This window comes from Vombatus ursinus, unplaced genomic scaffold, assembly GCF_900497805.2.
Source record: "Vombatus ursinus unplaced genomic scaffold, bare-nosed wombat genome assembly UNPS02014801.1, whole genome shotgun sequence".
NCBI lineage: Eukaryota > Metazoa > Chordata > Mammalia > Diprotodontia > Vombatidae > Vombatus > Vombatus ursinus.
In genome coordinates, this window is record NW_020954579.1 from 27,094,926 (window position 1) to 27,122,712 (window position 27,787).

The following is a 27,787-nucleotide window of genomic DNA, read 5'->3' on the forward strand; positions in this document are numbered from 1 at the left end:
AATGACCACTTATGGATATTCTCATCTTTGGGTTTGAGGAGTACTGCTCTCTCAGTTCTATTTCTTAAACCACTTCTCAGTTTTCTTTGTTGGATTTATATCACACCCATTATAAGATTCTGGCCTGGGTCCTCTTCTTTTCTTTCTCTCTAAATTGTTTCACTTGGTGACCTCATCAACTTCCATGAGTTCAGTTATCTCTATTCAAATGACTTTCCAGATCTATGTATCCAGCCCTAGTCTCTCTCCATATCACTTTACCAATAGCTGAAGAGACATTTTGAATTGGCTCTTCCCATGGGCATCTCAAACTTGACATGTCCAAAACAGAACTCAGTATTAATGCCAAGGGATAATTGGGACCATCCACCTCTACCAGCCACTACTACGGAACTGGAGAGTATCTTCTTCCCCATTCCAATGGGCAGTAGGAAGACTTGTTCAGTCATTTTTTCAGTCATGTATGACTCTTCATGACCTCATTTGGAGTTTTCTTGGCAAAGATAGTGGAGTAATTTACCATTTCCTTCTCCAGCTCATTTTACAGGTGAGGAAACTGAGGCAAACAGGGTTAAGTGACTTGCCCAGAATCACACAGCTAGTCTGTCTGAGGCCAGATTTGAACTCAGGAAGATGAGTCTTCCTGACTCCAGGCCTGGTGCCTTATCAACTACGCCACTTAGCTGTTCAGTAGGAAGACAGACCAGCAATATTTGTCATCAGAAGTGGAGCAATGGGTTTATCTCTTCCCCAACCAAACGTTATTACCTCATTGTCTCATTCCCACCAGGTATAGGAGTCCTACCATTAGCTGGATACTAACCTCCAGATCCCTACCTTTTCATGATATACTGGAGGCCCCTCCACTCTAACCCTTAAATCCACTATTCTATTGGTGAAGGACAATCTTCCTGGCCCCTACTTCTGAAGATCTTCTAGACCTTGTCATCTACCCTGCTATTTTCCCAGCCCAAGTACTACCTGGCCTTTCTATCTGCCATGAACTGAACTTATGTTCATATGAACCCCTCTTTATGTGTTGTCTCCCCAATTAGAATGTAAGCTCCTTGACAGCAGGGAAAATCTTGGCTTTCTGTTTGTATCCCCAGCATTTGCACTTTCCTATTCCATTCCATTCCAAGGGCACTACCACCCTTCCAGTCACCCAGGTTTGAAACATGAGTGTCATCTTCAACTCTTCACTGTCACTCACTCCACATAACCAGTCCATGGTCAAAGTTTGTCCTTTTTATTCCAACTTTCTCATAGACATCCCTTACTCTCCACTTACTTAGCTCCCACCCAAACCTTATCATCTCTAAGCTATTGCAATAGCCCTCTACTTGGTCTTCCTGTATTCCAAGCCACCCTGCACACAGCCATCAAAGTGATTTTCCTAAAATGAAGAAACGACTATGCTATCTCCTTAATCAAGAAGCTTCACAGTGCTATGTCTAGGCATTGTTTGGCATAAATTCCTGTTTGGCATAAAAACCTCTTCACAACCTTGTTCCTCCCATTTTTCCAGCCTTATTATCCATTACTCCCCTCCAGGCACTCTGATATTGCCATGTTCGTATTCTTCACAATGCTCTGTCTTCCATATCTTTGTACAGTCTGGTTTCTTTCAAGATTCAGCTTAAATTCAGCCTTCTAAACACGAAACCCACTTCATCCCCCCACCCCCAAACTGATAGTGTCCTTCTTTCCCAAATCACCTTCTATTAATTATGTATAAATTCTGTACAGACTCACATATGTTCATATTCTCTCTTCTACTAGAATATTAGCTCTTTAAGGGCAGGGACTATTTCAGTTGTATTCCCAACATAGCACAGTGCAACCTGGCACAGGAGGTGGCACATGAGTTGAACACGGGAAAGCAAGGGATTCTGAGAAGTAGAGGTGATGGGGAAATCCATTCCAGGCATGAAGGATGGCATATGCAAAGCTAAGAGATGGCATGCCAAGTTTGCAGAAAAATAAGTAGGCAAGTTTGGTTGGAATTTGTAGTTTGTGAAAAGGAATGTAAAATGAGTCTAGAAATAAAATTTTGAAATAAGCTTTTATACATTGCATAAATCAAAATGCCTGAATGATGAGATCTTTAGCACTCATACTATAAGTTACAATGTTGAATATTCAGAAGTAGGATATAGGAAAAAATTTAGGAACTTCCCAAAGAGTTTGTTAGTTTTCAAGAAATTCAATTTAATTCAATAAGGATTGTGTCCAATATTCTTAGTGCTGGGGATGTACCAAGACAAAAATTATAGTGCCTGTATGCAAAGAAGTTATATGCTACAAGGGAAAAATACCATTCATATAAAGTTAAATACAAAGTATATGCAAAAAACATGGGGAGGGAAAAGGGATAGGCACAGATCTAATAACAGTTAACATAGAAACGGATCACAATGGAAGGGGTAGGATAGCATAGGAGAGTATCTTGAGGAATATGAGGGAGCCCAGAGTGGAGGCCAGGGAAGGGAACTTTAGCCTAGGCAGCCAACTGTTACGAGTGGAGTCAAAGAGCAGTACATTGTCATATTCTTCACAGTAGAAATGGTAGTGTAGATTTGGTTACCAAAAAGATGGATAATGTGGGGATGGGTGGTCTGACTTAATGATTCTGAAAACATTAAAAGATGGATAATGTGGGGGTAGGTGGTCTGACTTAATGATTCTAAAAACATTAATTTCCCTTTTCTTTTTTTAAGGACAATGCCTAACCATCCTAATTTAAATGTTGTTTTGGTTTTTATGCCCAGACGTAAGATTTGAAAATTCTCTCAAAAGCAGGTTGGTAACTTGGTCTTAGTGAGTTGACTGGGATCAAAGAAATCAAATGACTTGCTCATGTTCACACAGTGAGTATAGGCTAGCAGGTTCCCCACCCCTAGGCTAGAGGGAAGACTTGAACCCTTTCATGAAAACAATGATGTTTGTAAATTTTCCACAGTGCTTAACATACCATCGGTCTTTATCAAATGTCAAATAATGGCAATGCCATATAAGACATAATTAAGACCATTTAGAAACAAATGCCAAAACTTTGCTGTCTTCATGACATTCTCCTGCTTGTCTGTAGAAAGATGTGCCCCTAGCAGTGAACATCACATGGTTATTTTGAATGGCCAAATGTAGTTTCTGAAACACTTAATCCAGATGTCTCTTCACTTATGTATGGATATGTACTCATTTTGAATGACTTGCTTTGTTCTCACAGACACGTCACACATTTCATGACCTTAAGAGTTTCATTGTTCTGGAAAACTGAAAAGTTAATTCGTGACCACATGCTACTAACTACAATACCAACTTCCAACACAATAGTTTTACTTCAAGTTGTTGGGAGTGCCAGAGAAGTACTCAATGAAAAGAGCATCAGTCTGGAGACTTGGATTTGAATCCCAATTTTGCTGTCTACTGGCTGTGTAATCATGGGCAAATCACTTAACCTTTGTGCAGTTTTCCTCAGTGACACAATGGAGATACCTGTACTATGTGAGAACTTTGTAAACCTTAAAGGGCTATAGATATATAAGTAGGTATGGTCTGTGCTATGTATATAATTCATACAGTTCATACTTGAAAGGTTAGTTTTGTTTTGTCTTTTGGGATGGTGTTTTTTTTTTTTTTTAAATAGATTAAGAGTGCTACATTCCAAGAGGCTAAAATTCAGTTTAGAGTTTGAATATTAGCTGTGTGACTCTGAGTAAGTCACTTCACACATAGTTTCAGATTCCTAATTTGTAGAATGAAGATAACAACACAAGAAGTACTTCTTTGTAAACTTTAATAGTGAAGAATGGAATAAAACATTTATCTCCTTTTCAAGAGCTTTATAAGGACTCTAGCAAATTACTCAGTGCTCCCTATGTAGAAATCTGGACTAACATTCAGATGCCACCGAATACCATCTTTTCAATTAACATTTGTACTACAATCTGTTCAGTTTAAATTTGAGGTATGTCAAATACATTCCAAAAGATAAAGAAGGATGAAGTAGAAAGAGCGCTGGTTTTGAAATCAAAGGACAAATAAATCCCAGATATGTCACTTATCCTGTGACCTTAAGCAAATTACTTAGCTTGGTTAGGCCTTAGTTTCCTCATTTGTAAAACGAGAGGACTGAGATTAGATGACTGCAAAAATTCCCTCTGATTTTAAATCTAAGACACATGGGAACATGTCCCAGAAATGAATGATTCTACAATAACTCAACTTGGATGGTCAATAGGCAAAAATGGAATTTCAAACTTCGTGGATTTTTAAAGTGCACAACACTATAGCAACCAAAACATTAGCTTTATTCAAGATTTTGAAATGTTTTTGGTGTTTTAAAATATTTCTTACCAAAAGCAACATTATGCCTTTGTACAGATTTTAAAAGATCATCAAAAATTGGTGACAAAATATTTTAAACTATATTCTTTTAAAAGCAAATGAATAAACTTAAATAAAACAAATACAAACATTTCTAAAGCCCAAAAGAATTATTGAGTCTTGAAGGGTAGCTTTTAAAAACTCATTAGCATATAAGATGGAAAAAAAAATCTAAAATAAGTCAGGTGAAACATCAGCAATCACTGCACATACCAAAAGGGAAGATCAATTTTCCTATCTCTGCAACACCCAATGTTCACAGAAGCCAGTCTGTACATACTGTTGCTAACTAGTTGAACTTTTTATCTAGTTTTCTTCACTGTACACTTTCAAATATTTCAAAGACACAATTGGGTGATAAAGAGAAGAGAAATTCTTACTTGGAAGGACATACTAAAAGGTCCACTATCTTCTGAGTAGAAAGAACAAGAAACAAAGAATCAGTAGACCTGGGTAGGTTCCTGTCCTGGCTTGACCAATAACTAGTTATATGACCTTAGTTGAATCACCTGATTTCTCTGGGCCTTAGTTTTCTCACTTCCTGGGGCCGAAGGTGGCATTGGATTATAACAGGGTTTTTTAGCTTTTTGTGTGTCATGAACCTTTTTGGGAGTCTGGTAAGCCCCTGTCTCAGAATGTTTTTAAATGCATAGACTAAAACATATAAGATTCAAAAAGGAAACCAATTATTCTGAAATAGTCTGTACACAGGACAACCATGATTTAGCAGTGGGTCTAATAGCTATAGTAATTTCAAAACAGTGATGAGTATAAATGTTATTTTTAGATAGCTGCAACTAATGTGATATGAAAATTTGTGATTTCTATTGACAAAGTCACAAGTATTGCTAACTGCTAACTACTGTTTTTTTTTTTTAAATCTATATTCATAATTAAAGGAAATGCTATAAATTTCAGCTGAAGTTAGTGAAAATAAAGTACTTTTTTTCTCATCCAAGCTCATGGGCCTCCTGAAATCTATTCTAAATATGAAAGCTATGTTGCTTTATGTCAATTAGTGATAATTTTGACTTTTTAAACCATTCATTACTTTACCCACCAGCTCTTTCCTCTTCACACATTGGTTTCTTCAATGATCTCAAAGCATTTAAAACATGAACTTTTAAATTTAACATATAGGGTAGCTAAGGATAACTTTAAAATAAGTAATCTGATAGCAGGTATAGATAAAGTAATGATTATTATTAGAGAAACATTTGTTGAAGTTTAAAATCTTGAAAAAGTAAAAGTTAGGTAAAAAGACTGGTGAGTTGTATACCAATTATTCACAATGAATTAACTGAAGAGCTAATAGATCAAGTATTATGTCCATATTTTAAAAAGCAGCTTTTTTCCCTATCTGTTGATGTTAGTGATAAAAGACAAAGCCTAACATCTAAGAAAGATTTAACTTTCTCTTGCAAATTTTAAAACATTTAATTGTCTTGACATATGCTAAATATCTCCTTAATATATAGTAAACACACAGAGAAGAATAGTTGACAAATACATTCATGATCTTAACTGATTATTGCTTAGAAAGGAAAAAATAATAGTGGTTAAGCACTTATAAATAATATGGGATGTGGGCACTAGGAATATAGTAAAGAGCAAGAAATCAAGATGGGTAAAAAGCATCAGTTTGAGGATGAACAATGTTAGATTGTAAGGGAATAGTACAATGAAAAAAAATTTACAGCAGCATCTGGCCATACACAGACCAAGTTTGGCAAATTCCATGGGAATACCATTTACCAGAAGAATGGAGGATGCAAAAAGGGAGTCTATGTGCTTCAACTGCAAGTATAAAATGCCCAAGGCCAAAAGATGTTGTACTTTCTATCCTTTTCACTCAATACATCTACAAGATGATTAATACTGACTTTATTTTTAGTGCCAGTGTGAATTCTTGATGTTTTGGAGCTCGCCATCTTGTGTGAATTTTAAGTGATAACAGATGTTACATTTGTGACAAATGCATACAATTTTCAATAAAATACAGTACTTCATTATATTCACACTGACTTAGAGCACTAATGTGATTGCAATCTTAAAATTACGTAGTCCAGAATTATCTGAAAACCTCTAAATGGAAAATGAATATATAATACTTCTAGAAAAATCAACTAGTCTCTTGGGAACTTAAAAAAAATTAGGGCCTAATCTGAACCCCTAAAAAGAAAAATATCCAAGACCAACAAACCAAAAATAATCTGTTAATATTAAAAGTAGTTCAGTAAGGTAAGATTTAACACGACTCAAGCTGTGTGAACATGCCAATACCATGATATGATTTATTAATTTCAAACAACTGGTCAAGACAATAATAGTCCAATTGACTGAATGGTAAATCTAGCTGGTGTGTAGGGATACAGTCAAGGAGGTCTTTAACATAATTGTTGAATACAGGCTTAATTAAGGAGCCCAGCACAACTATAAATCTTACATTCATGTAAGCCACTTTAAAAACATTATCTGTATTGCATTTTAATTCAACCTAATGAGTTTGCCAGATGATACATTTTACTTTATAAAAACACTTGCCAAATCATTATCACAATTAATTTTCCAAAACAGAAGAAACCATGGAAAGTTAAAAAAAAAATGCATATACTATTTTTTATTATGGTTGTTAGCTGGATGAAAACAAATGATAAACTGCTAAAAGGATTTTTAACAATAGAAAAAGATTTTTGAGTAAGTTACAACACAATTTTGATTAAACAATACAGTTGTATTATATTCTTGCACCAAATGCAAAAGCAAAGTTAAACAATTAGAAATCAAGCAAATGATGTTCAAATAACGTCTCACATATTTTTACTCATGTTTTAAATTTCAGACTAGGGAGTGGGGAATAAGAGGGAAAAAACCCAATAGGTACACTGTAATAATAGTCTTTATGCCTTCCAATTGTAATGCTTTCTTAAAAGCTTTAGGGTATTGAGTCCCTCATTGTAGATTATGTATCATCTCCTCTTTTGCTATGAGATGTGTGGTTTTGTTAACTAGAGACATTAGTGAGTTCAGTTTCTGAGACCAGTCATTTAGTAAGTTATTTGGGTCCTTCGGTCTCTGGAAGTTGATAATTCCTGCCAACCTGTCTACTTTAGCAAAGATGGTCTTATTGACTACTAAGTTTGAAAGAAATGCTTCTGATTCCTGCAAAGCAAAAAGAAAACTTGATTATTACAAGCATATAAATAAACAAAATTCAACAAGAACAATTCATAAATTGACACAAATAAGTACAGAGTCGGGATTCATCACCACTAATAAGCAAATGCTGAAATCCTAAGTCAGTATTTTATTTTATTTTATTTTTTGGCTAGGCAATGGGGTTAAGTGACTTGCCCAGGGTCACACAGCTAGTAAGTGGTATGTGTCTGAGGCCTGATTTGAACTCAGGTCCTCCTAACTCCAGGGCCGGTGCTCTATCCACTACGCCACCTAGCTGCCCCCTAAGTCAGTATTTTAAATATAAATATAGACAATCCCTGTTCTTATGATTTAATTATCAAAATTCTAGGGACTTTATAGTTAATATAGCTGAAATTTCAACCAAATACAGGTAACCTTTCCCTCTCCCTGAAAGTCGGCCATCTATTATTCGCTCATACACTTCAGGTAATTATTATTTCATGAAGCAACTCATTTCACTGCTTGATAGCCCAAATTCTTAAAAAAAAATAAAGTAAAATAAAATAAAATTTCTTCCTTCTACCAAGCTGAAAAATTCCTCTTTATATGCTTTGGTAGTTCTAGTATTGCCCTCTGGAGTAAGGCAGAAAAAGTGAGATCTTGCTTCCCACATGAGAACTTTTCAAATATTTGATAATAGTTATGTTTCTCCCTAAGTCTAGCACTTCTCCTCTGCACCAGCAGAAAAAAGTCCTTGGTTCCTTCAGTTGTTCTTAAGGCAGTTTCCAGTTGCTTCACCATACTGGTTGCCCTTTCCTGGATACTTTTATTTTTTTTTTGATGATTGTCAACATTCCTATTAATATGTGATGCCCTGAACTGGAGAGATACTACTCCATATGTGGCCTCATACATACTATCATTACTCTTAACTGCTCTTGATTTTCTATTAATGTAACTTATAATCAAATTAGCTTTCTGAAAAGGAAGATACTCCTCCAAAGTATTTATTGATGGAAGTGATAACATTTTTAGGAACCCCTTGGGGGAGTGGGTTTGGTTGAGAATACATTTGGTGAGAATAAAGCAGAATTAGACTGTCAGAAATTTAACTTTTCAAATCCATTCATGTTCACGTGTTGTCAACTAAAACTCCTGGGTTGTTTTGACAAAACTACTAGTAATCTAGGCTTTTCAGTCTATACTTGTACAATTTACTGTTTTAGCCTAAATCAGAGTATCAAAATATGTGGCTCAAATATAAGGTCCAAAACACTCCTGAGTGAAGCCCAAATGATATTAAAAAATCGGAAAACATTTAACAAAATAAAAGTATAACAAAAAATAGGTAATGTTCATACGGTGTTTTTCTAAGTTAATATGCAGCCCAAATGGGATCCTTGGATAGTTCAGTGGCCTTCATTTCTATTTGAGTTTGATGGCATTGATCTAAATCACTAATAAAATTTTTTAACCATTTTTATCTTTATTTCAACTTCAATTAATAAGGACCTAGTTGAAGTACAATGAATTTGTTATATTACTCATATCATTTACCTACTATTGTTACATAATATATATAAATTCAAATTTCTGAACCAACTTAACTTTCAAGTCACTCAATACATTGAAACACACTATGCCTAAATGGCAATTTTAAATACTATAAACAATACCCACAAATCATTTCAACATTTAGGTTAATCTTTGACTACAAATCATCTCAGAAAATTTTCCTTAACTCAAACTTAACATATAAGAGGTCAAGTTTTAATTTAAAATTCAAATTACATTGGATGTTATTTATTAAGTATGATACAATAGAAAAAACACTTGAAATCAGAGGACCTGGGTTTAATCCTGGCTCTGCCACTTACTACCTGGTATGACCTTCCACAAGTCATTTAAGGTCTCTAGTCCTCAATTTCCTCATCTGTAAAATGAAGGAATTGGGCTACATAACTTCTAAGATATCTTGTCAATAAATCTATGATCCTATGATTCTCAACATAAACAGGAATGGCCTAAATGGGAATAGTTAGTACTTACATCAACAGAAAGATCCAGAAGTTGAGCCATCCGCTTCATTGTTATCCTGGTATAATACTTGGCCATTATCCTAATATTCTGAGACCAGGGTAGGAGAGGGTAGAAAGGAAATCAGTTCTTAGGATTACATTGGATAAAAATGAATCAAGCTACACCTTTAGTATAATGATTAAAAACCAGCTTAAGCATAGGGAAACTTTAGATCTTATATTATTTTTAACCACTTAAAATCATTATTTTGGAAAATTCAATAGTAATAATGTTACTTTAAGCTTTATTTTAAACTAAATTAAATTAAAATGATTATGACATGGTCTAGGGGGAAAAAGCCTTAAGTCTAGCACAATTAAACTAACTAATAAAATTTTAACTGCAGAAACAAAAATATCAAAGTGTTATTTACAAGTCATTGTACTTAACTTCAAATACAACTCCTTGTCAATTTAGTATCTATCAAGCAAAAAGCGTGTCTAAATATATATCATACATTACGCTAAGACATATACAGTAAAAATGTTATCTTCCCATTCCTGAAAGTCAGAAGTAATCAGCATTGTTAATAAAAGACTGTGATAGTAGAAAAAAATAAATCTTTTTATCAATCAGGAATCTGAAGATGAATTATGGTCCCCAAAATGTTAATGAAAAAAACAGGTATTGATATCCAAAAATTGATATGAATGGAACAAACTCGTCTCCTTGAAAAACCCAAAACTACAGTGGTATGCATACTACTTGAAACAAGAATTTTGATGATTTATTTTATAATAGCAAAAATCATACACGTGTGTTTGTACTGACACTAAGGTGACTCATGATGCCTGACCTGGATCAGATAAAATTGGATTGAGCTGGTATCTCTACTTGTAATTAGTTACACAGATATTTCATTACTTTTTTGTTGTGTTTTTAATTCTTTGATTTTTAAGAATGGATGTGCAAAGTTGTAGCTCTTAAGGAGCACATTTGAATGATTATTAGAAACACTGCGCTGTTGGTATGAGGAAGTCAAGAATTTAAAGGGATCTATTCAAACCTGCAATAAATTAGAACAGTCACACCAAATCACAGAGGAAAGTGTGGCCAAAAACATAAAATAATGCCAAGAACCAACAAGCTACTGATCAAAACAGCCTAATTAATCCTCAGAAAACAAGTAAAGACTTTCAGGGGAACCAGGCAGCTGGAGGGGTTACTACTGATTCCTTTATAATGCGGTATAAACTTCCTGAAGTTGGAAGACTATCCAGAAGACTAATAAACCACCTAATCACTGCTATGAAGAAAAACTGCTTATTATGGGCAAGAACAATACAAACACTGAACTAATTAGGACTGGGGGAAAAAATGTTCGCTGATGAAATTTGCTTTTTCATTCATGGCTATAAATATTTAAAACCACTGTTAAAAGTAATAGAGGTAAGCCTGTAAGACCTAGGCATCTTCATTAGATTATAAAACATCCACCCCAAAAAATATTTGGGGCATTTCTGACTTCCAGTGTTGACAGGAAGTTGTCACCATTTAAGGAATAATAAATTGACAAATACGCTAAAAAGGAGAATTGTTCCATAATTACAGAAATTTCCAAAAAGAGATACATATTTCAAGATGACCTTGCACCGCACCACACCACATACCATAAAAGATTAAAATTTATCCAAGAGACAGAATTAACATGCTTCACTGGTATGCAAACTCACCTGACTTAAAGCCCACTGAAAACCCATGGGCTATAACCAAGGGTATATTTGGGAAACTGTACTGTTCTAAGGTATGCTTAATAGGCAAAGTGATAAAAGTGTGGTTTCTTGGAAAAATCAATGATAGTGCTACAAAAAAAGGATGAAACATTGCATATTTTAAAGTTTTTTGAAAAGCTGTAAAAAACTTTATAAAATGTATTGTTTAAGTGAATGTTTTTGTTCCAGTTACTATTCATGCCATTGTGCCTCTTTACTGTTATTTTAAAATAACTTGACAACTAAAATTTCCTTTCCCATTTTATTTGCCTGTTTCACATCACACAAGTTTTTTTTTGAAGGTCACATAATCACTTCCCCATTACTATCTTTAGGGTCCAAGGGATAAGTTTCCAAAACATTTATTAAATTGTACTATGTACATGATACTATACTATTCTATGGGCTGAAGATACAAAAAAAGTGAAAAAAATTATATACAGTTCCTGGATCTATAAGGGGCATAAAATATGTACCTAAACCATAATGATAAAGGTCTAAATAAATATGATACAAAACATTCAAGATGGAAAATAAGAAATAGAGGAAAGACATACACAAAAATGAACCTGATGAAATAATTCAATTTGGATTAGCATAAAGGACATTAGCAAAAAGGACTTTTTGGCTAAAGTATATTATGGTTCTAAGTGGCTGTGAAAAAGGGAGTCCGTGACTTGCACCTGAAATCTATATCTATGGACATACATAGTCATGTGTACCTATATCTGTATCTATCTCTTTAAAAATCCATTCTTAAGGAATATACCTCTATTTTAAATTATGTAGATTTTGAGATTCTGGAAGAATTCCTTCCCAAAAGTTACTAAAACAGTTTTAGGTTTTGAAGAGCCAAAAATAGAAGAAATATAAACAGCTGAGATTAATATCAGTATGATCTCAGGAACAAAGACAGATCATTTGAACATACAATAAACTTTAATACATTAATACCACACAAGATGAGGCTCCTAAAATTATAACAGAAGTGAAGGCATTGTCATCCACTAAAAACTTATCAAACTCAAAACACTAAATACTTTAGCTAAAACTTATTAAGCTAATGACTCATTTTCTCTAAGATCACAGCAAAAAAATTACCATTCATTGGGTAAGAATTAAAAGTCACCAAATCTATTATATATGGTGAAAAAATTGCCATGTACTTACATGTTCCACAACCCTGTTTTTCAAGTCTTTCCATCTTTTTTCACCTTCCTCAGTATAACCAAAAACATCTGTTGCTGGGCTCTCAAGAGAACCTTCTCTTAATTCCTTTCCATAATCCTCAACTAGTGTGGTCCAACGCATCAATTCCATAGTAGTAAAAAGCTTTAAAAGATCCCTGTTGATAATTTGAAATGTTTATTATTTTAAACTACAAGAAATTACCTTTGGTAGACTAAGAGCAAGCCTTCTAGTTTTAATAGTATAACAAACTAAGAAACAATCAAGAGCATTCTACTTATTTGGTTTTTATTAATTAGAAAATACAAATTGTTACTTATTTTTCCTGATTTACTAGTATTCTTCCATTGTTTCTATGAATAGTGTGTATTTCAGCATATCACAAACTCTTTATAACTGCAAAATTTTAACTAGTTAAATAAAAGTTCCTAAAGAGCTTTCTTACTAGCTGTGTGACCCTGGGCAAGTCACTTAACCCTGATTGCCTCTCCCCCTTCCCCCCAAAGCCATCATTTCAAAAGCAAAAACGAAAACATACCAAAATAGCGTTCCACTAAATAGGCTGTGTTAAGGCACAGTATACTGTCACAAAATGTACTTACTTATACTTAGGAATTTCTTCTAACTTTTTGTCACTGCTTATTCGGTGAACCAAATCTGACTGTTCATTGTCAAAGGGGGACAGAATAACATAAAGAACTACACTCTTCAGAGCCTAGAAAAAATAATTGATTGAGTTCATAGGTTATATACAAGTTAAACTATGGCCATAGGTTACATACTAAATATGTACAATTCCACATTATATACAAAGTCAAATGACCACATGACTAAGTAGGAACTGAAATTCTGGAATGGTATTTAAAAATAACTCTTTAGTCCTTATGCAGTTTTTTTTCCCCCTGAATTTAATACTTAGTTACAACAGGGTATTATTTGGTTTCCTCTTTTTCAAACAGTAGCTGACTACAATAGATTTTGTGATCTATCTACTAGATTTATCACCCTGACTGGTTTACTTTAGAACTGTGAGGAAAAGTTTCTTTAAAAAAAATTAACTGTGAATCTAGCCTTAGATATGTAACACTTACTAGCTGTGTGACTCTGGGCAAATCACTTAATCCCAGTTGCCTCACCTATATTGTAGAGGACAAATCCAATTTAAGAACATTTTAAAAAGGTAACTTTAAAGAAATTAATTATATATAAATGGATGCTGCCAATTACAATCTGATGAAAGTTATGCTAGCAACTGAGTCACTATACATATTGAATAATAAAATTTTATTTCTTAAATGTAGTCCATGATGTAGACTGGCCAGTAGACATGTTAGTCTGAATCAGAAACTACCACAGAATTTCACATGCAAAACACTACCAGATAATTGCTGAAAAAGCAACAAAAGGTTAAAATGCCTTCTAAATAAGCTAAAGACTCTAAATTTTATTTTCCAATGTGTAGCAATAGAATTTCACATAATATTCTTACCTGCTGCCACTTTTCACTTTCAGCCTGAATACAAGGAGTATCATATATAGCTCTGTAGTGCTTACAGATGGACAAATAGGAACCTTCATGTTGATCCAGTTGAATCATTAAATTATAGTATTTCAACTTTAACTTCTGGAAGAAAACAAACCAACCCATAATGAATAAGATTTCATGGGCTGTTCTGTTGAAGACATTTTAAAGTTAAGAATGTAAATAAGGGGAGGGGAAAATAACTTACTTCTGTATTTTCTTCTTGAAAGAATTTGGTGTTAATTTTTTTGCTGATAATCTGAGTTCGAATGTAATCCTTCACAGCGAGGCAAAGCCTCATTTGCTCCAAGATAAATTCCACTCTTTCTTTCTTCTCCATGGACCCATAGGTTTCCACCTGGGAGAGGAAATAATTTTCCAGATCAATCTGTAACTACTTGGTAATGTTTTTAAAAGATAACTACTTGGCGATATTTTTTAAAAGGTACAGTTAAATTAAGAAGGAACAGATAAAAAAATACTTGTCCTCACAAAATAATATTTAGAAAAAGCTCCTCAAATACAAGAAATTGTGTTGGGTACTGTATAAAATTAAATTATTCATGGTTAGCTATAGCTATTTATACTCTAAAACATGAAAACAAAGATATCTTTATATAATTAGTACATTTGGCTTTTGCGACCTTTATATCTAAATAAAAATAGTTGTTCAGACAAATGAATCAATACAGTTCACAGGGCACCCAGCATTTTAAAAGCCTTATTCAAGCAACATTACTTACATTAATGAAATTTTCAGAATTATCTAAATCATCCATGCTTAAACTTCTAATGTGGACATCTGGCTTATGTGATTACTACAACTTCCCTGTGTATCTGTTTTTTTGTTCAATGATTATTTAATTTTATTTAATTAAATTCTAAATGTATGTATGTATGGAGATACCAAGATAAATGAGATACAGTCCATCAAGGACCTTAAAAGCACTGTGTTGATGAATGTATAATTTATCAGAACCACACAATAACCAAGCAGATAGGAAAAGTACCTACTGCTCGATTAAGATTCCTTTCCATTTTGAGGCCTCATGCCACATACTGACTTTAATCAATTTTAGACTACAGTTAAAATACCAAGGTAATATTTATTACAAGTTAAAACTCAAAACATAGATTCCAGACAAAGAAACAGCACATTACCTCTGTCACTTAAATCATCTATTCCACTTATGTAGAATTAAATGTTCAAGAATTGCAGAATTAAGATTAATTTGTTACATTTGAAATCTCTCTTCAAAACTTGCTTGGCAGCTAGAATTTGGTTGAAGTGTAATTGTATACTTTACTGCTACTTGATTAAATCTCACACCTAGCTGCAAATCAACCTTATCCTTGGTAGCTGAGAAAAAGAGGCTAACACTTTAATATGGGCTACCTCTATTAAGAAAATACTGACTTCTGCAGATGAAGATTAGTGCACTCCAAGAAAACTCATTACCTGCAGCTCTTGCAAAATGGATGCTGCCTCTTTGACTTCACCACTTTGTTCTTTGATTGTTGCTAGTGTTTTAGTCAATCGAGCACGTTCAATTTCCACATAAATCTAGAAATACAAGGAACATCTGCTGAAAAAAAAATTTTTCCCACAAATATGAGCTAAAACTTCAAAATACCTAAATTAGCCTAATTTCCAAAATGAGTAAAATAAAATTCAACCTGATGATAAAATCATCTTGTTTATTAGGTATATCCCTTCTCATAAAGCAACTATTAAAAAATGCTTTAAAGAGAATGCACCTTGATGAATACTTTCAAAAGTCTTACACTTTTATTATTAAAGCCATATAATTGTTTTGGGTCTCCCAAAACACCATCTGCAATAAAAGCTCATTAAATACAAAAATTCTGGTTGTGTTTTCAAATATGTCTCACTTCTTGCTTCAAAACCAGTTTGAATGGATCTTCACAGAATTTTAACAATGTTGGTTTTCCCTTCATTGGAAGAGACTGATGCATGCCTTCTTATCTCACATGATTTTTGTCTATGTTCTCCTATAGGAGCTCCCTGAGACCTTCCTATACCTAGTATAGTACTTGGAATGTTCATCTATTATTTCTTGCTTTTTAGCTCACCATCTTTTCTAATCCTATATTTTCTCGATGATATCCCTTATGTCACTCCTTGCATGTTAGTCACCACCAGGAATATATTTTATCTTACTGGAGCCCACTATACGCCTCTCCATTACCCTCTGGAACACTACCACTTTTAACTCTTTAGAGATCATAGTATTCCAAGTTTTGCAACTATACCACGTCACTGAAAAAATGTGTTCTGGAAAAAAAAATCACTCAGCTGTTACAGTTTTTTTTTTTTTAATAGAGGCAATCAGGGCTAAGTGACTTCCCAGGGTCACATAGCTAATAAGTGTCTGAGGGCAGATATGAACTCAGGTCTTTCTGACTCCAGGATGGTACTCTATCCACTGTGCCACCTAACTGCCCCATGGCTGTTGTAGCTTTTAATCAGTGATCCCACTTAACAGGCTTAGATCCCAAATAGGCAAAATACAAAAGAAAAGGCTTTACATGTACCAAAATATTCAAAGTGGCATATTTGTTGTAGAAAAAAAGTGACAACACAATGGGTGGTCACAGAGTGGTGAATGGGTCAAACAAACTATGGAATATGAACTAGAAGAACAAGTACGAGGAATTCAAAGAAAACGTGGGAAGATATAAATGGAGGCTGAAAGAAATAAGCAGAACTAGAACAATATAAAGAATGACTATGATAAGGTAAATGCAAACACTAATAGGAATCTGAACTCACTGCAATTACTGAAGTTGGTCCCGGCAAACAGATGAACAAACATACTTCTCTATCTGCTTAGTAGAGAGGAAAGGGAATATGGGTATAGAATGTTACTTATGCTATGAAAGGATATTTTGTTTGTTGGTTTTAATGGATTTTCTTTGTTTCAGGGAAGGGTTCGATGGGGAAGGACAGCTTAAAAATAAAAGACCTAAGAAACAAAAACAAAAAAATGGGTTTTTGTTCTGGGGAGCATTATGGGACCACGAAACTCACCACACAAGTTTTTAAATGCAATCCAAACTGCTCTCTCCATCTAGGCAGTGAATAGAACACACCCAAGTTCAAATCCAGTCTTAGACACTTATTAGCTGTGTGACTCTGGACAAGTCACTTAACCCGTCTCAAGTTTCCTCAACTGTATAATGGGGATAATAACAGCACCTACCTCCCAGATTGGTTGTGAGGATCAAATGAGATATTTCTGTAAGGCACTTAGCAGTGACCGGCATATAGTAGGAGCTTAACAAAAGTTTGTTCCTCCTCTCCTTCTCCCCTTCCTATTCCTACTATTCAACTCTGTTAGTTAGAACTCATTGTTTGATTCTCAAGGTATCTATCCTAGATGTATGTTCTTAAGTACAATGGTCCAGCCACCATAGTGAAGACAATATTAATTTTTTAATCTTTTTAGTTTTACCATACAGACTGTTAGGCCAAAAGCCTAACCCAGGGGTGGGAATCAGTGGCCTTGAGGCCTAACCTTTTCACCTTTTCAAATACTAATTGGATCAAAATATTTAAGAGCATAGAAAACAGATTTTTGATACTCCAAAGGTCTAGAATCTCACCAGTGAGGGTACTGGTATTCTCTCAACACATGTGTTGGCTAGACTAGATCAGTGCTTCCTTAAACTGTGGGTCACGACCCTATATAGGGTTAAGTAACTGAATGTGGGAGTCGTGAAAAATTTGGCAACAGTAAAAGATTTCTGAATGCACAACGACAATTAATTCAAAGTCAAATGTGTAATGAATCCAGCGCTTGCCCACGTTGCATTGTGCAACTTCACTGCAGCCTTGGTTCTGAACACACAATACGTGTACTTTGCACTGCACATGCTGTCACACCACACAATGCCAACAATGAACACTGCCAGAAACACCTATGCTCAGATTCGAGACTATTGTATGTTATGAATTGCAGTATTTTTATTGTACATACAAAATCATTACATGAATTAGGATTGGGACAGAATTTCCAACAATTTCTGAAATGGCCCTAACCATATTTCTACCATTTTGTACTATTTATTTATGTGAAGCAAAGTTCTCAGCAATGACGATTATAAAATCAAAATATTGATCAACTCTGAAAACTGTTGAAGATGCTCTATGTCCTGCAATATCAAATATTCTCCCAAGATTTAATTCTCTATGTAAAAATAAACAAGTGCATCCATCTCATTAGTATGTAAATTTGCTTTCATCTTTAATAAATGGTAAAATTATACGTGTACCAAAGAATTGCTTTAAAATAAATTTCTTTATGATTTATTATCAGTAAATGTTTGATTTGTATACCTATTTTATATACCTATACACCCATGATTACATAAAAATTTCTTGGGCGAAAAGGGGTTGTGAGTGGAAAAAGTTTAAGAAACCCTGGACTAGATGGCATATTAGATTACTGTCAGTTCTAAATCTCTGATGCTTCCTCTATTCCTCATAAAAATATAATAGCTGGCATTTATGTAATGCTTTAAGGTTTACAAAGTGTCTTAAATACATTACTGAATTTGTTCTTTAAGAAATTTGTCACTTTGTAGCAAACTGGGTGAGGAACTTCCAAAGTTATCCAGGCCAGACTTCAAATAATACAGTCTACACTGGGCCTGTACTTTCAAATGAGATTTTATCTGTGAAGTGCTTAGCACAGTGAATGGCTCACAATAGGCATTTAAAGCTTGTTCTTGTCCTCCCTCTCCATTACTTAAAGCCTTTCCAACTTGGAAGATCTGCCAGAGCTTGTGGTCCACTGGTATAAGCTTCAAGAATCTAGGCTCACTTTTATACCAAGTATTTATAAAAGAAATGATTCAATGAGATTCAACACAAGCCACTTTACGGCACAAATGACACAAAACTGGGAGGGACAGAGTCACTAACTAACTGTGTAACTTTGAGTAACTTGAGCTGGGGGACTGGGCTTAATGAACTCTCAGGTCCCTCCAAGAAAACGCCAAACGGGATCATGAAGAGTCAGACAGGACTGAAATGACCGAACGATGAAAATAAATTTAGATTGCAAGTGCATTTTAAGGTTTGGTGAAAAGAATTAAACCTTTTACAATGTGTATTCTAGACCCATTACTAGTTTTTAATAGATGGTATAAAGCTGTTTCTAAGCTATAATATTATATTAAGTGCAAGTCAGATTTGAGTTTTGTTTAAAGATTCTAGATACTGAAGTTACAATCATGTTTTAAAGAATTAGAGTTTGAAAGGACCTCATTAGCCATCTAATCCAACCCATATCAGAGAAAATATCTTCACCACAAAATACCAACAAACAGGGCAAACTATGTATACCAAAAGTGCTCTTTTAATCTCTGCTTGAAAACATGTAATGGTGTCTTCATCTTAGGACTTTAGAAGGCAGCTAATGCTACTTGAGGATAATTCTAATTGTCAGGAACCTTTTTTTGATATTAGGGTTAAATTTTCCCCTTTCAGCTTCCACCATTACTCCTGGTTTTGCCCTTCCGGGTTATGCAAAACAAATCTAATTCTTCTTCCACTTGGCAGCTCATCAAGTACTTGACAGTAGCTGGTGTGTCCCCTTGAATCTTCTCTAGATTAAACATTTCCAGTGTCTTTAACTACTCCTCACGTGACATGGACTTAAGGTCATTCACAATCTTGGTTACCTTCTTCTAGATGCTAACCAGTTTATCAATGACCTTCCCAAGTTACAGTACTTCAGATAAAGTCTGATCAAGTCAGAATACAAAGGCACTAATCATCCCCTTCCTCCTAAAAACTAATCCTCTCTTAAGGTAACCCAAGATTGCATTAGGATTTTTTTGGTTTTGTTTTGACTACCATTACATATTGTTGACTCATGGAGTTTGTAGTACCCTACAAACTCCAAGTCATTTTCATGCAAAATGTTGTCTAACAATACTTTCCTATCTTGTATTTATGAAGTGGATGTTTGAGGCATGAGTGCATAAACACATTTATCCCTGTTGAATTTTATTTTAGACTAATTTTATTTAGTCTACAGACTGTCAAGATCTTTCAGGATACTGACTTCCATCAAGTGTGTTAGCTATCCCTCCCAGTTTTGTGTCATTTGTACCATAACATGGCTTGTGCTGATTCTCAATGAACCATTTCTTTTATAAATACCTGACTCTTTGGGACCCTGTTTGAGGTTTTCTTGATAAAGATACTGGAGTGGTTTGCGATTTCCTTCTCTAGCTCATTTGACACATGAGAAAACTGAGGCAAACAGGATAAGTGACTTGCCCAGCTTCACACAGCTGTCTGAGGCTAGATTTGATCTCAAGAAGACTCGTCTTCTTGACTCCAAGCCTGGCACTCTATCCATTGTGCCACCTAGTTGTCTCAACCATTTAAACAGCCTAGGAGATTAATTTTTAATGACAGCTTAAAACATAGGTTCTTAACTTAGGTTCTGTGAATTTTGTTTTAATTAAATATTTTGATAATTATATTTCTGTATTTCAATATAATTGGTTTCCTTCTGAGAAGAGGTCCATAGGCTTCTCCAGATTGCTAAAGGGGTCCATGACACAAAAAAAGGTTCAGACTCCCTGGCTAACAGAGGAATATTTAAAATTCAAGGACACAAAAAGTTTTTACTTAATAACAAATAATTCCCACAAGATCAAGCTAGAAAGGAATTGTCGAACAAGATTCACCATTTTATATTTGTTTCTTTTGGAGAGGTACAAAAGTCAAGAAGAAAGAATACCAACAGGAAAATACCTGGCTGAGTTTTTGTCCTCATTTAGCCAAGTGCATCAATAGGGATGACTAATTAATCTTCATTTTAATATTCTTATCTACAAAGATGGGATCACACCCCGAATCTTTGTATATAAAAATCCTTCAACTGTAGATATGACATTAGAAATCATTATATATTTGCCACATATCAATTTACGCCACTAGTTTTACCTTTCCTTCTGTCACCATTCGAAGAGTATCAATTAATCGAAGTTTGATGGGCAGATCTGTGATTTCTTCAACATAAATGCAACACTGTTGAACCATTTTTGCAACTGCCTATATAAAATGACATAAAAAAAGTTTGTGTAACTAAAATTAAATTAAAATAAAGGAAAGATGTTTATTTTACTGATTATAGTAATATAGTAAAAACCAGAATCTGAAACATTTCAAAAGTGTTCCAGACCTGAATGTTGCCAGAAATACATACATAGACAGCAAAGTAGCAACTCTCAAGTACCCAGCAAAAAAAAAAACAAAAAAAAACACCACAGCTGAGAAGAACCAGAGACCTAAAGGTTATAGCTAATATTCTGAATGATTAGTTTGCTGTGAGGAAAGAAAGAAGCACTCTGATTGTTTACATTTATAAATATGTCATGGTTATATAACATACACACAGACTATGGATGAAGGGGGTCAGTGATGAGACAGAAGACTTCCGTAGTCTCAAGAGGGAGGGGACAGGAGCCTAAGAGCCAATTGTATATGCCCAAAGAGCCTTTCAAAGCATTATCACAATGACTAATGACAATCATCAAGATTTTAGATCTAGAGGAGGACTTATGGATTAAGTCCAACACGAGATGAAACTGAGACCAACAAAAGTCAAATATGACTTGCTTAAAATGGCAGAGCTAGAATTCAACTCCAGGTATTTTGAATTTAAATCCAGGACTCCTTCCACTACACCATACTTAATGCCATTACAACATTCACAACGATATATGAAGTTATCAAGAAAAGATTAAATTATATTTAAGATTAGGTTCTGTTTAGGATAGCAGAAACAAACAGAGTACACTTTAGAAAGGTTTATCAAAAAGTTCTGAAATGCCAGTACTTAATGACTTCATTTTTAGCCACCCCAAAAAGATCCAAAGACCCATCCACATTCTAAGATTTTTCTGTAGTTTTCATATATATTCTCTTTGAATAAATGCAAAGTATTCTGGGACATATTCCATATTCCCTTGATATTGTAAATTATAAATGATTTCTGGGAAAATATAATCTGATCAACTAAAATTTATGCAAGAACGGGAAATCATATTTTAAAAAACCCATAAAAATCAATATCCTAATGAGAAGAAAAATTTGCTGCTTCTGTGAAGGACACTGCAGGTAAGTAATTAGGAAGGTTATGGTCTAAGTGAGTTTCATACTCCTAGGCGCACAGTAACAATTAAAAGTCATTACTTTTGGCAATCTAAAAAAAAGCTGTTAATAAACCTTTAATATTAAGCTTTGCTGAGGTAAAAAAATATAATTTTCATTGATATATAAATACAAAAGAAGTTGAATGACATTATAAACCCCTCATCATTTTATTCTATAGCTGGGATGGTATAAAGTGATACAGTTCAGCTTAATGGAAAGAATATTAGATTAGGACACAGGAGACCTTAGTTTCTGCTATGCCACTAACTAGCTACGGTATTAACTCAAATGTTTCTTCCTCTCTGATCATCACAGCCTGAAATATTTTTTGTTGTACTCTGTAACATCATCACATATTGTTTTGTACTAGAAAAAACTATGAGTCAGGAGACCTAAATTTGAGTACCAGATCTAACACTAGCTAGCTATGTAATCTTATGCATGTCATTTCACTTTTCTGGCCTCAGTGTCCTCTTTCAAAAATGAAGGATGTGGACTAGATAATTTCTAGTTTCTCTCAGTTACTGTCACTCTGAAACCACACTTATTTGCATAAGGTTTTTACCTCTACTACAACATACTGATAGTTTCCTTCTAAACGTTTATATTGTCTCCCAATGTCTAGCCCAGGGTTTTGCATGTAATAATTTCTCTGGACCTCAATTTCTCCATCTGAAAAACAGAGGAACTGTATTACATTATCATTAAAGTCTCTCTCAGTTCTAGATTTCCAAGAGATTAAGGGTCTAATCTTTTGGTGATACAACTGCCTAGGTTCTTCAAGTTCACAAACTTTTACCAATAAAAACCCTACGTGCTGAGAAGGTAACTTTTTATTACTTTCATGGGCTTCTCCACCATCTCTAATGTGAGCCAGGGTTCTGTATGATGGAACCAGGTCTACTAGCTAAAGAGAATTAAGAAAGAGGTTCAATTCACATTGATAAACTTAATATAAAATGTGTAATTAATTTGGATACCCCGATAGTACTAAGGAGCCTACCAGAGAGTCCTAACACAAAAAGAAAGTTTAAACTTATTTCATCTTCATATGTACAAGACTATCTCAATCAAAATAATTTTATTTTTACCAGAACTTGAATATCATTGGTAAAAGGAATTCCCAGTGATGAAACTCTCTCAATCAATGCAGAACAGCACCTCTTCTGCAACTTACCATGTCAAAGAATTTCTAGGGGGGCTGAGAAATGATGTGACTTATTCAGGGTCACAAAAGTGCATTTTATGTAGATATTTTAAAAACTCTCCCAACCCTGTACACAGTAACAGCAATACTGTAAATAGCTCCTTGGAGAAAAACAATGATCCAAGAGAATTCCAAAGGACCCATGATGAAAAATGCTATCTACCTCGAGAGAGAGAATTGATGAACTTAAGAGGGCTGACTGAAGCACACCTGTTTTTTTACTTTATTTTTCTTGGGGTTTTTTGTGTGTTTTCTTTTGCAACATGGAAATATATTTTGCACGACTTCAGATGTACAATTGATATCGTACTGCTTGCCTTCTCAAAGGGTGAGAGGGAGACAGATAATTTACATCTCAAAAATTTTAAAAGTGAATGTTAAAGACTTTTTATATGTAATTGGGAAATATTTAACAAAATAAAAATTTAAATTAAAAAAAAATTCACTCAGAAAACAAGGTCAGATTCTTTTTGAAAACAAATCTCACTTTCATTCTCTAATGGCTACAGCAAGAGATTTATATGAATCCTGAACTTCTATTTTCAGTGTTAATGATGATATAGTATTTTAATTGCTTGAAAACATTTAGAGGTAATTTTGGAAAGGATATGCTGTTAATAAAATATACCAAAAAAGCACAAGATGAAAAATATAAAAATGGATATATTCTAGAGAAGCTTGCTCAAAATTAAAATTTATATAACATTTAAATAACACTTTACAGTTTACACATAGCTTTTCTCATAATTGATAGATGTGAAGTACAAATTCTATTCACCCCATTTTACACATGAGGAAACTAAGGCTCAGACAGCTATAAACTGAGTTGTCCATTATTTTTGAAGAGGCAGACCAGAGTTTAAACCCATGTCTTTTCATTTCCAGCTCAACTGTCTCTAGATTGTACCATGCTGCCTCTCTTAGAGATTAGGTGGTAGACATACAAGGATGTAAAGAGACAGTCCTATAGATATCTTAAACTCAATATGTTCAAAATGGAATTCATTACCTTTCCCCCTAAGCACTCCACTCTTTCTAATTTTCCTATTTCTGCCAAGAGTAACACTACCCCTGTTACCCAGCTCACAGCCTAGGTGTCATCCTCTACTCCTCACTCTCTACCCCCCCATATTCAGAGAGTTAACAAGTCCTGTTGATTGTACCTTCGTAATTTCTCTCATACATGCACCACTGTCACCCCCCAGTTTATCTCATCATCTCATATGTGGACTATTACACAAGTCTTTAGGTTGGTCTGCTGCCTCAAGTCTCTCACCATTCCAGCCCATCTTCCTTTCAATTGTCAAAATGATCTTCTTAAAGCACAGGTCTATCCATGTCAACCCCTATTCCATAAACTCCAGTGGCTCCCTATCATTTCCAGGATCAAACATAACACCTTTCTCTGGTGTTTATAAGCCCTTCATAATGTAACCTCTCTTCCTCTCCCCTGCCACTTTTCTAGCCTTTTTATACCTTATTCACCCCCATCCAGAGAGTGCTACAACGATACTGGCCTCAATGCTGTTTTCCTCAAACAACAAAATCTATTTCCCAATTCTGCCCACTTTCACTAGCTGTATCCCACGTCTGCAATTCTCTCTCTCCTTATCTCTTCTTCCTGGTTGCCTTCAAGTCAGCTAAAATCCCCAACTTTGCCCAATGCCCCTTAATGTTGGTGCCTTCCTTATGAGATTACTTCCAATTTATCCTGTATACGTTCCGTTTACAGATAGCTGTTCATATGGTGTCTTCCCCATTAGACTGTGAGCTCCTTGGGAACCTTTCTTTGTATCCCCAGCACTTAGCACAGTGCCTAGCACATAGAAGGTGATTAATAAATTCTCATTGGCCAATCTAATAGGAGTGACAGGAAGTATACACAAATTACAGTTAATACAAATTAGGATATGATGACTATAAAGGAGAATACCAAAGTACTATGAGAAATACATTACGGAAAGATTTCAGAAGATGTAAATTCTGTGGGCAATTCAGTTTAGGCACGGGGATGGCATGAACAAAGGGCTTGTAAAAAGAAGGCTGGATGAGAATGAGAGATGAAGAGTAATTTAATTTGGACAGACTATCTTGCATGAAGCTGCATATTATTCTGTATGAGATAATGTAAATTAGAACCATGTTGGGGAAGGCCTTGTATATCAGGCTTTGGAGTTTATAGTTGCTTAGGTATGCAACACAAGACTAAATGGAAGAATAGTTTATAGGGCTTCCTTGGAGAGGCAATTAAACAGATGGAAGAATGGATTTTACTGTTTGTCTTAAGGTAAATGTGGTGTGTGACACTTGGTCATCTTGTTCAGGAGAATACAAAAAGTCCAAGATCATTAGTGCAGTTCATGTACCAACATTAGCTGCAGAAGGTGAAAAATTAGAAATTCCATGAAGAACTCAATATAACCCTCAACTAAATCAACATATACTTTTCTGATAAATTTAATGCAAAGGTAGACAAAAGGGAGGATGATAAAGATATATTGTTTAATATTGCTCAAGACTACAAGAAGAGGCCAAATGCTTGTAAACATCATAGCAGGCTCATTACTATGTATTATGAATATTTTAAAAATAGAGTTATCAGTGGGGCAGCTAGGTGGCGCAGTGGATAGAGCACCAGCCCTGGACTCAGGAGGATCTGAGTTCAAATCTCACCTCAGACACATAACACTTACTAGCTGTGCGACTCTGGGCAAGTCACTTAACCCAAATGCCTAGCCAAAAAAAAAGAATAGAGTTATCAGTAGGTGCTGGATATGGCAACAATCAATCACAAAAAAATGTTTTAATAGACAGGAAACAAGGTTACTAACGTGGGAGGAACTTCTGAATTAGTTGTCTCTGTTGAGCAAATATTAAAACCAATTATCATGAAAATAAAATTAATGCAGCCAAAATTAGAAGGAAAACAGGAAACTATGGAAAAAATTCTTACAGCGAGTTTCTCTGATAAAAGGCCTCATTTCTCAAATACATAGGGAGCTGAGTCAAATTTATTGAAAAATGAGAGTCAGGGCGGCTAGGTGGTGCAGTAGATAGAGCACTGGCCCTGAAGTCAGGAGGACCTGAGTTCAAATCCGGCCTCAGACTAAACACTTGACACTTACTAGCTGTGTGACCCTGGGCAAGTCACTTAACCCCAATTGCCTAAAACAAAACAAAACAAAACAAAAAATAAGAGCCATTCCCCAACTGATAAATGGTTAAAGGAGATGAACAGGCAGTTTTTAGAAGAAATCAAAGCTATCAAGTCACATAAAAAATGCTCTTAATCACTACTGATTAAAGAAATGCAAATTAAAAGAACTCTGATGTACATCTATCAAATTGGTTAACATGAAAAAAAAAGGAAAATGACAAATGCTAGAGGGATGTGGAAAAACTGGGACACTAGTGTACTGTTGGTATAGTTGTGAATTGGTCCAACCATTCTGGAGCACAATTTGGAACTTTACTCAAAGAGCTATAAAACTGTGCATAGCCTTTGACCCAGTAATACCACTACTAGGTCTACATCCCAAAGAGAGCAAAGAAAAGGAAAAAGAACCTATTTGTACAAAAGTATTTATAAGAGCTCTACTTGTGGTGTCAAAGAACCTGGAATCTAAGGAATGATCATCAATTAGGGAATGGCTGAACAAGTTGTGGTATATGATTGTAATAGAATACTACTGTGCTATAAGAAATGACAAGCAGAATGGTTTCAGAAAAAACCTGGGAAGACTTATATGAATTGATGCAAAATGAAGTGAGCAGAACCAGGAGAACATTATACACAGTAACACGATATCATAATGATGTACAACTGTAAAAGATGTAGCTACTCTGATCAAGACAATTCCAAAGGACCCATGATAAAAGACTGCTTTCTATCTCCAGAGAGAGAACTGATGAAATCTGAATGCAGACTGAAGTATACTTTTTAAAACTGTATTTTTCTTGTTATTTTTTTTCTGTGTTTCCTTTTGCAACATGGACAATATGGAAATATTTTTGCATGACTTCACATGTATAATCAATATCAAATTGCTTGCCTTCTCAAGGAGGGAGGAGAGAATTTGGAACTCAATATTTTAAAAACCGAATGTTAAATTTTTTTGAACATATAATTAGGAAATATTTTAAAAATAAATAAAAATATATTAAAAAAAACCTCTTCAGTCTAAATAGTGACTTAGAAAACCACAAATTAACATTATCTATGTGGTTTTATATTTTTATTTATTTTGTTAAACTCTACCCAATTAACGTGGTTCAAGCCACTTGGGCTCCTAGTGCCATGACTTTGACACCTATGCACTAGACCATGCTGTTATTCATTAATGAATAAT

General features: G+C 34.6%; 1 protein-coding gene across 1 annotated transcript in view; it reads right to left on the reverse strand.

Moving 5' to 3' along the window:
- Positions 1-6,653: 6,653 nt before the first annotated feature.
- Positions 6,654-27,787, reverse strand: part of PSMD12 (proteasome 26S subunit, non-ATPase 12) — a 32,300-nt gene continuing 11,166 nt past the window's right edge. Inside the window, exons 4-11 of the mRNA XM_027873269.1 lie at positions 21,020-21,127; positions 15,491-15,595; positions 14,240-14,389; positions 13,999-14,133; positions 13,112-13,224; positions 12,492-12,666; positions 9,580-9,657; positions 6,654-7,551 (exon numbers count right to left, since the gene is read on the reverse strand). Coding sequence (XP_027729070.1) covers positions 7,342-7,551; positions 9,580-9,657; positions 12,492-12,666; positions 13,112-13,224; positions 13,999-14,133; positions 14,240-14,389; positions 15,491-15,595; positions 21,020-21,127 — 1,074 coding nt within the window. The 3' untranslated portion in view covers positions 6,654-7,341. The remainder of the gene's footprint in view (positions 7,552-9,579; positions 9,658-12,491; positions 12,667-13,111; positions 13,225-13,998; positions 14,134-14,239; positions 14,390-15,490; positions 15,596-21,019; positions 21,128-27,787) is intronic.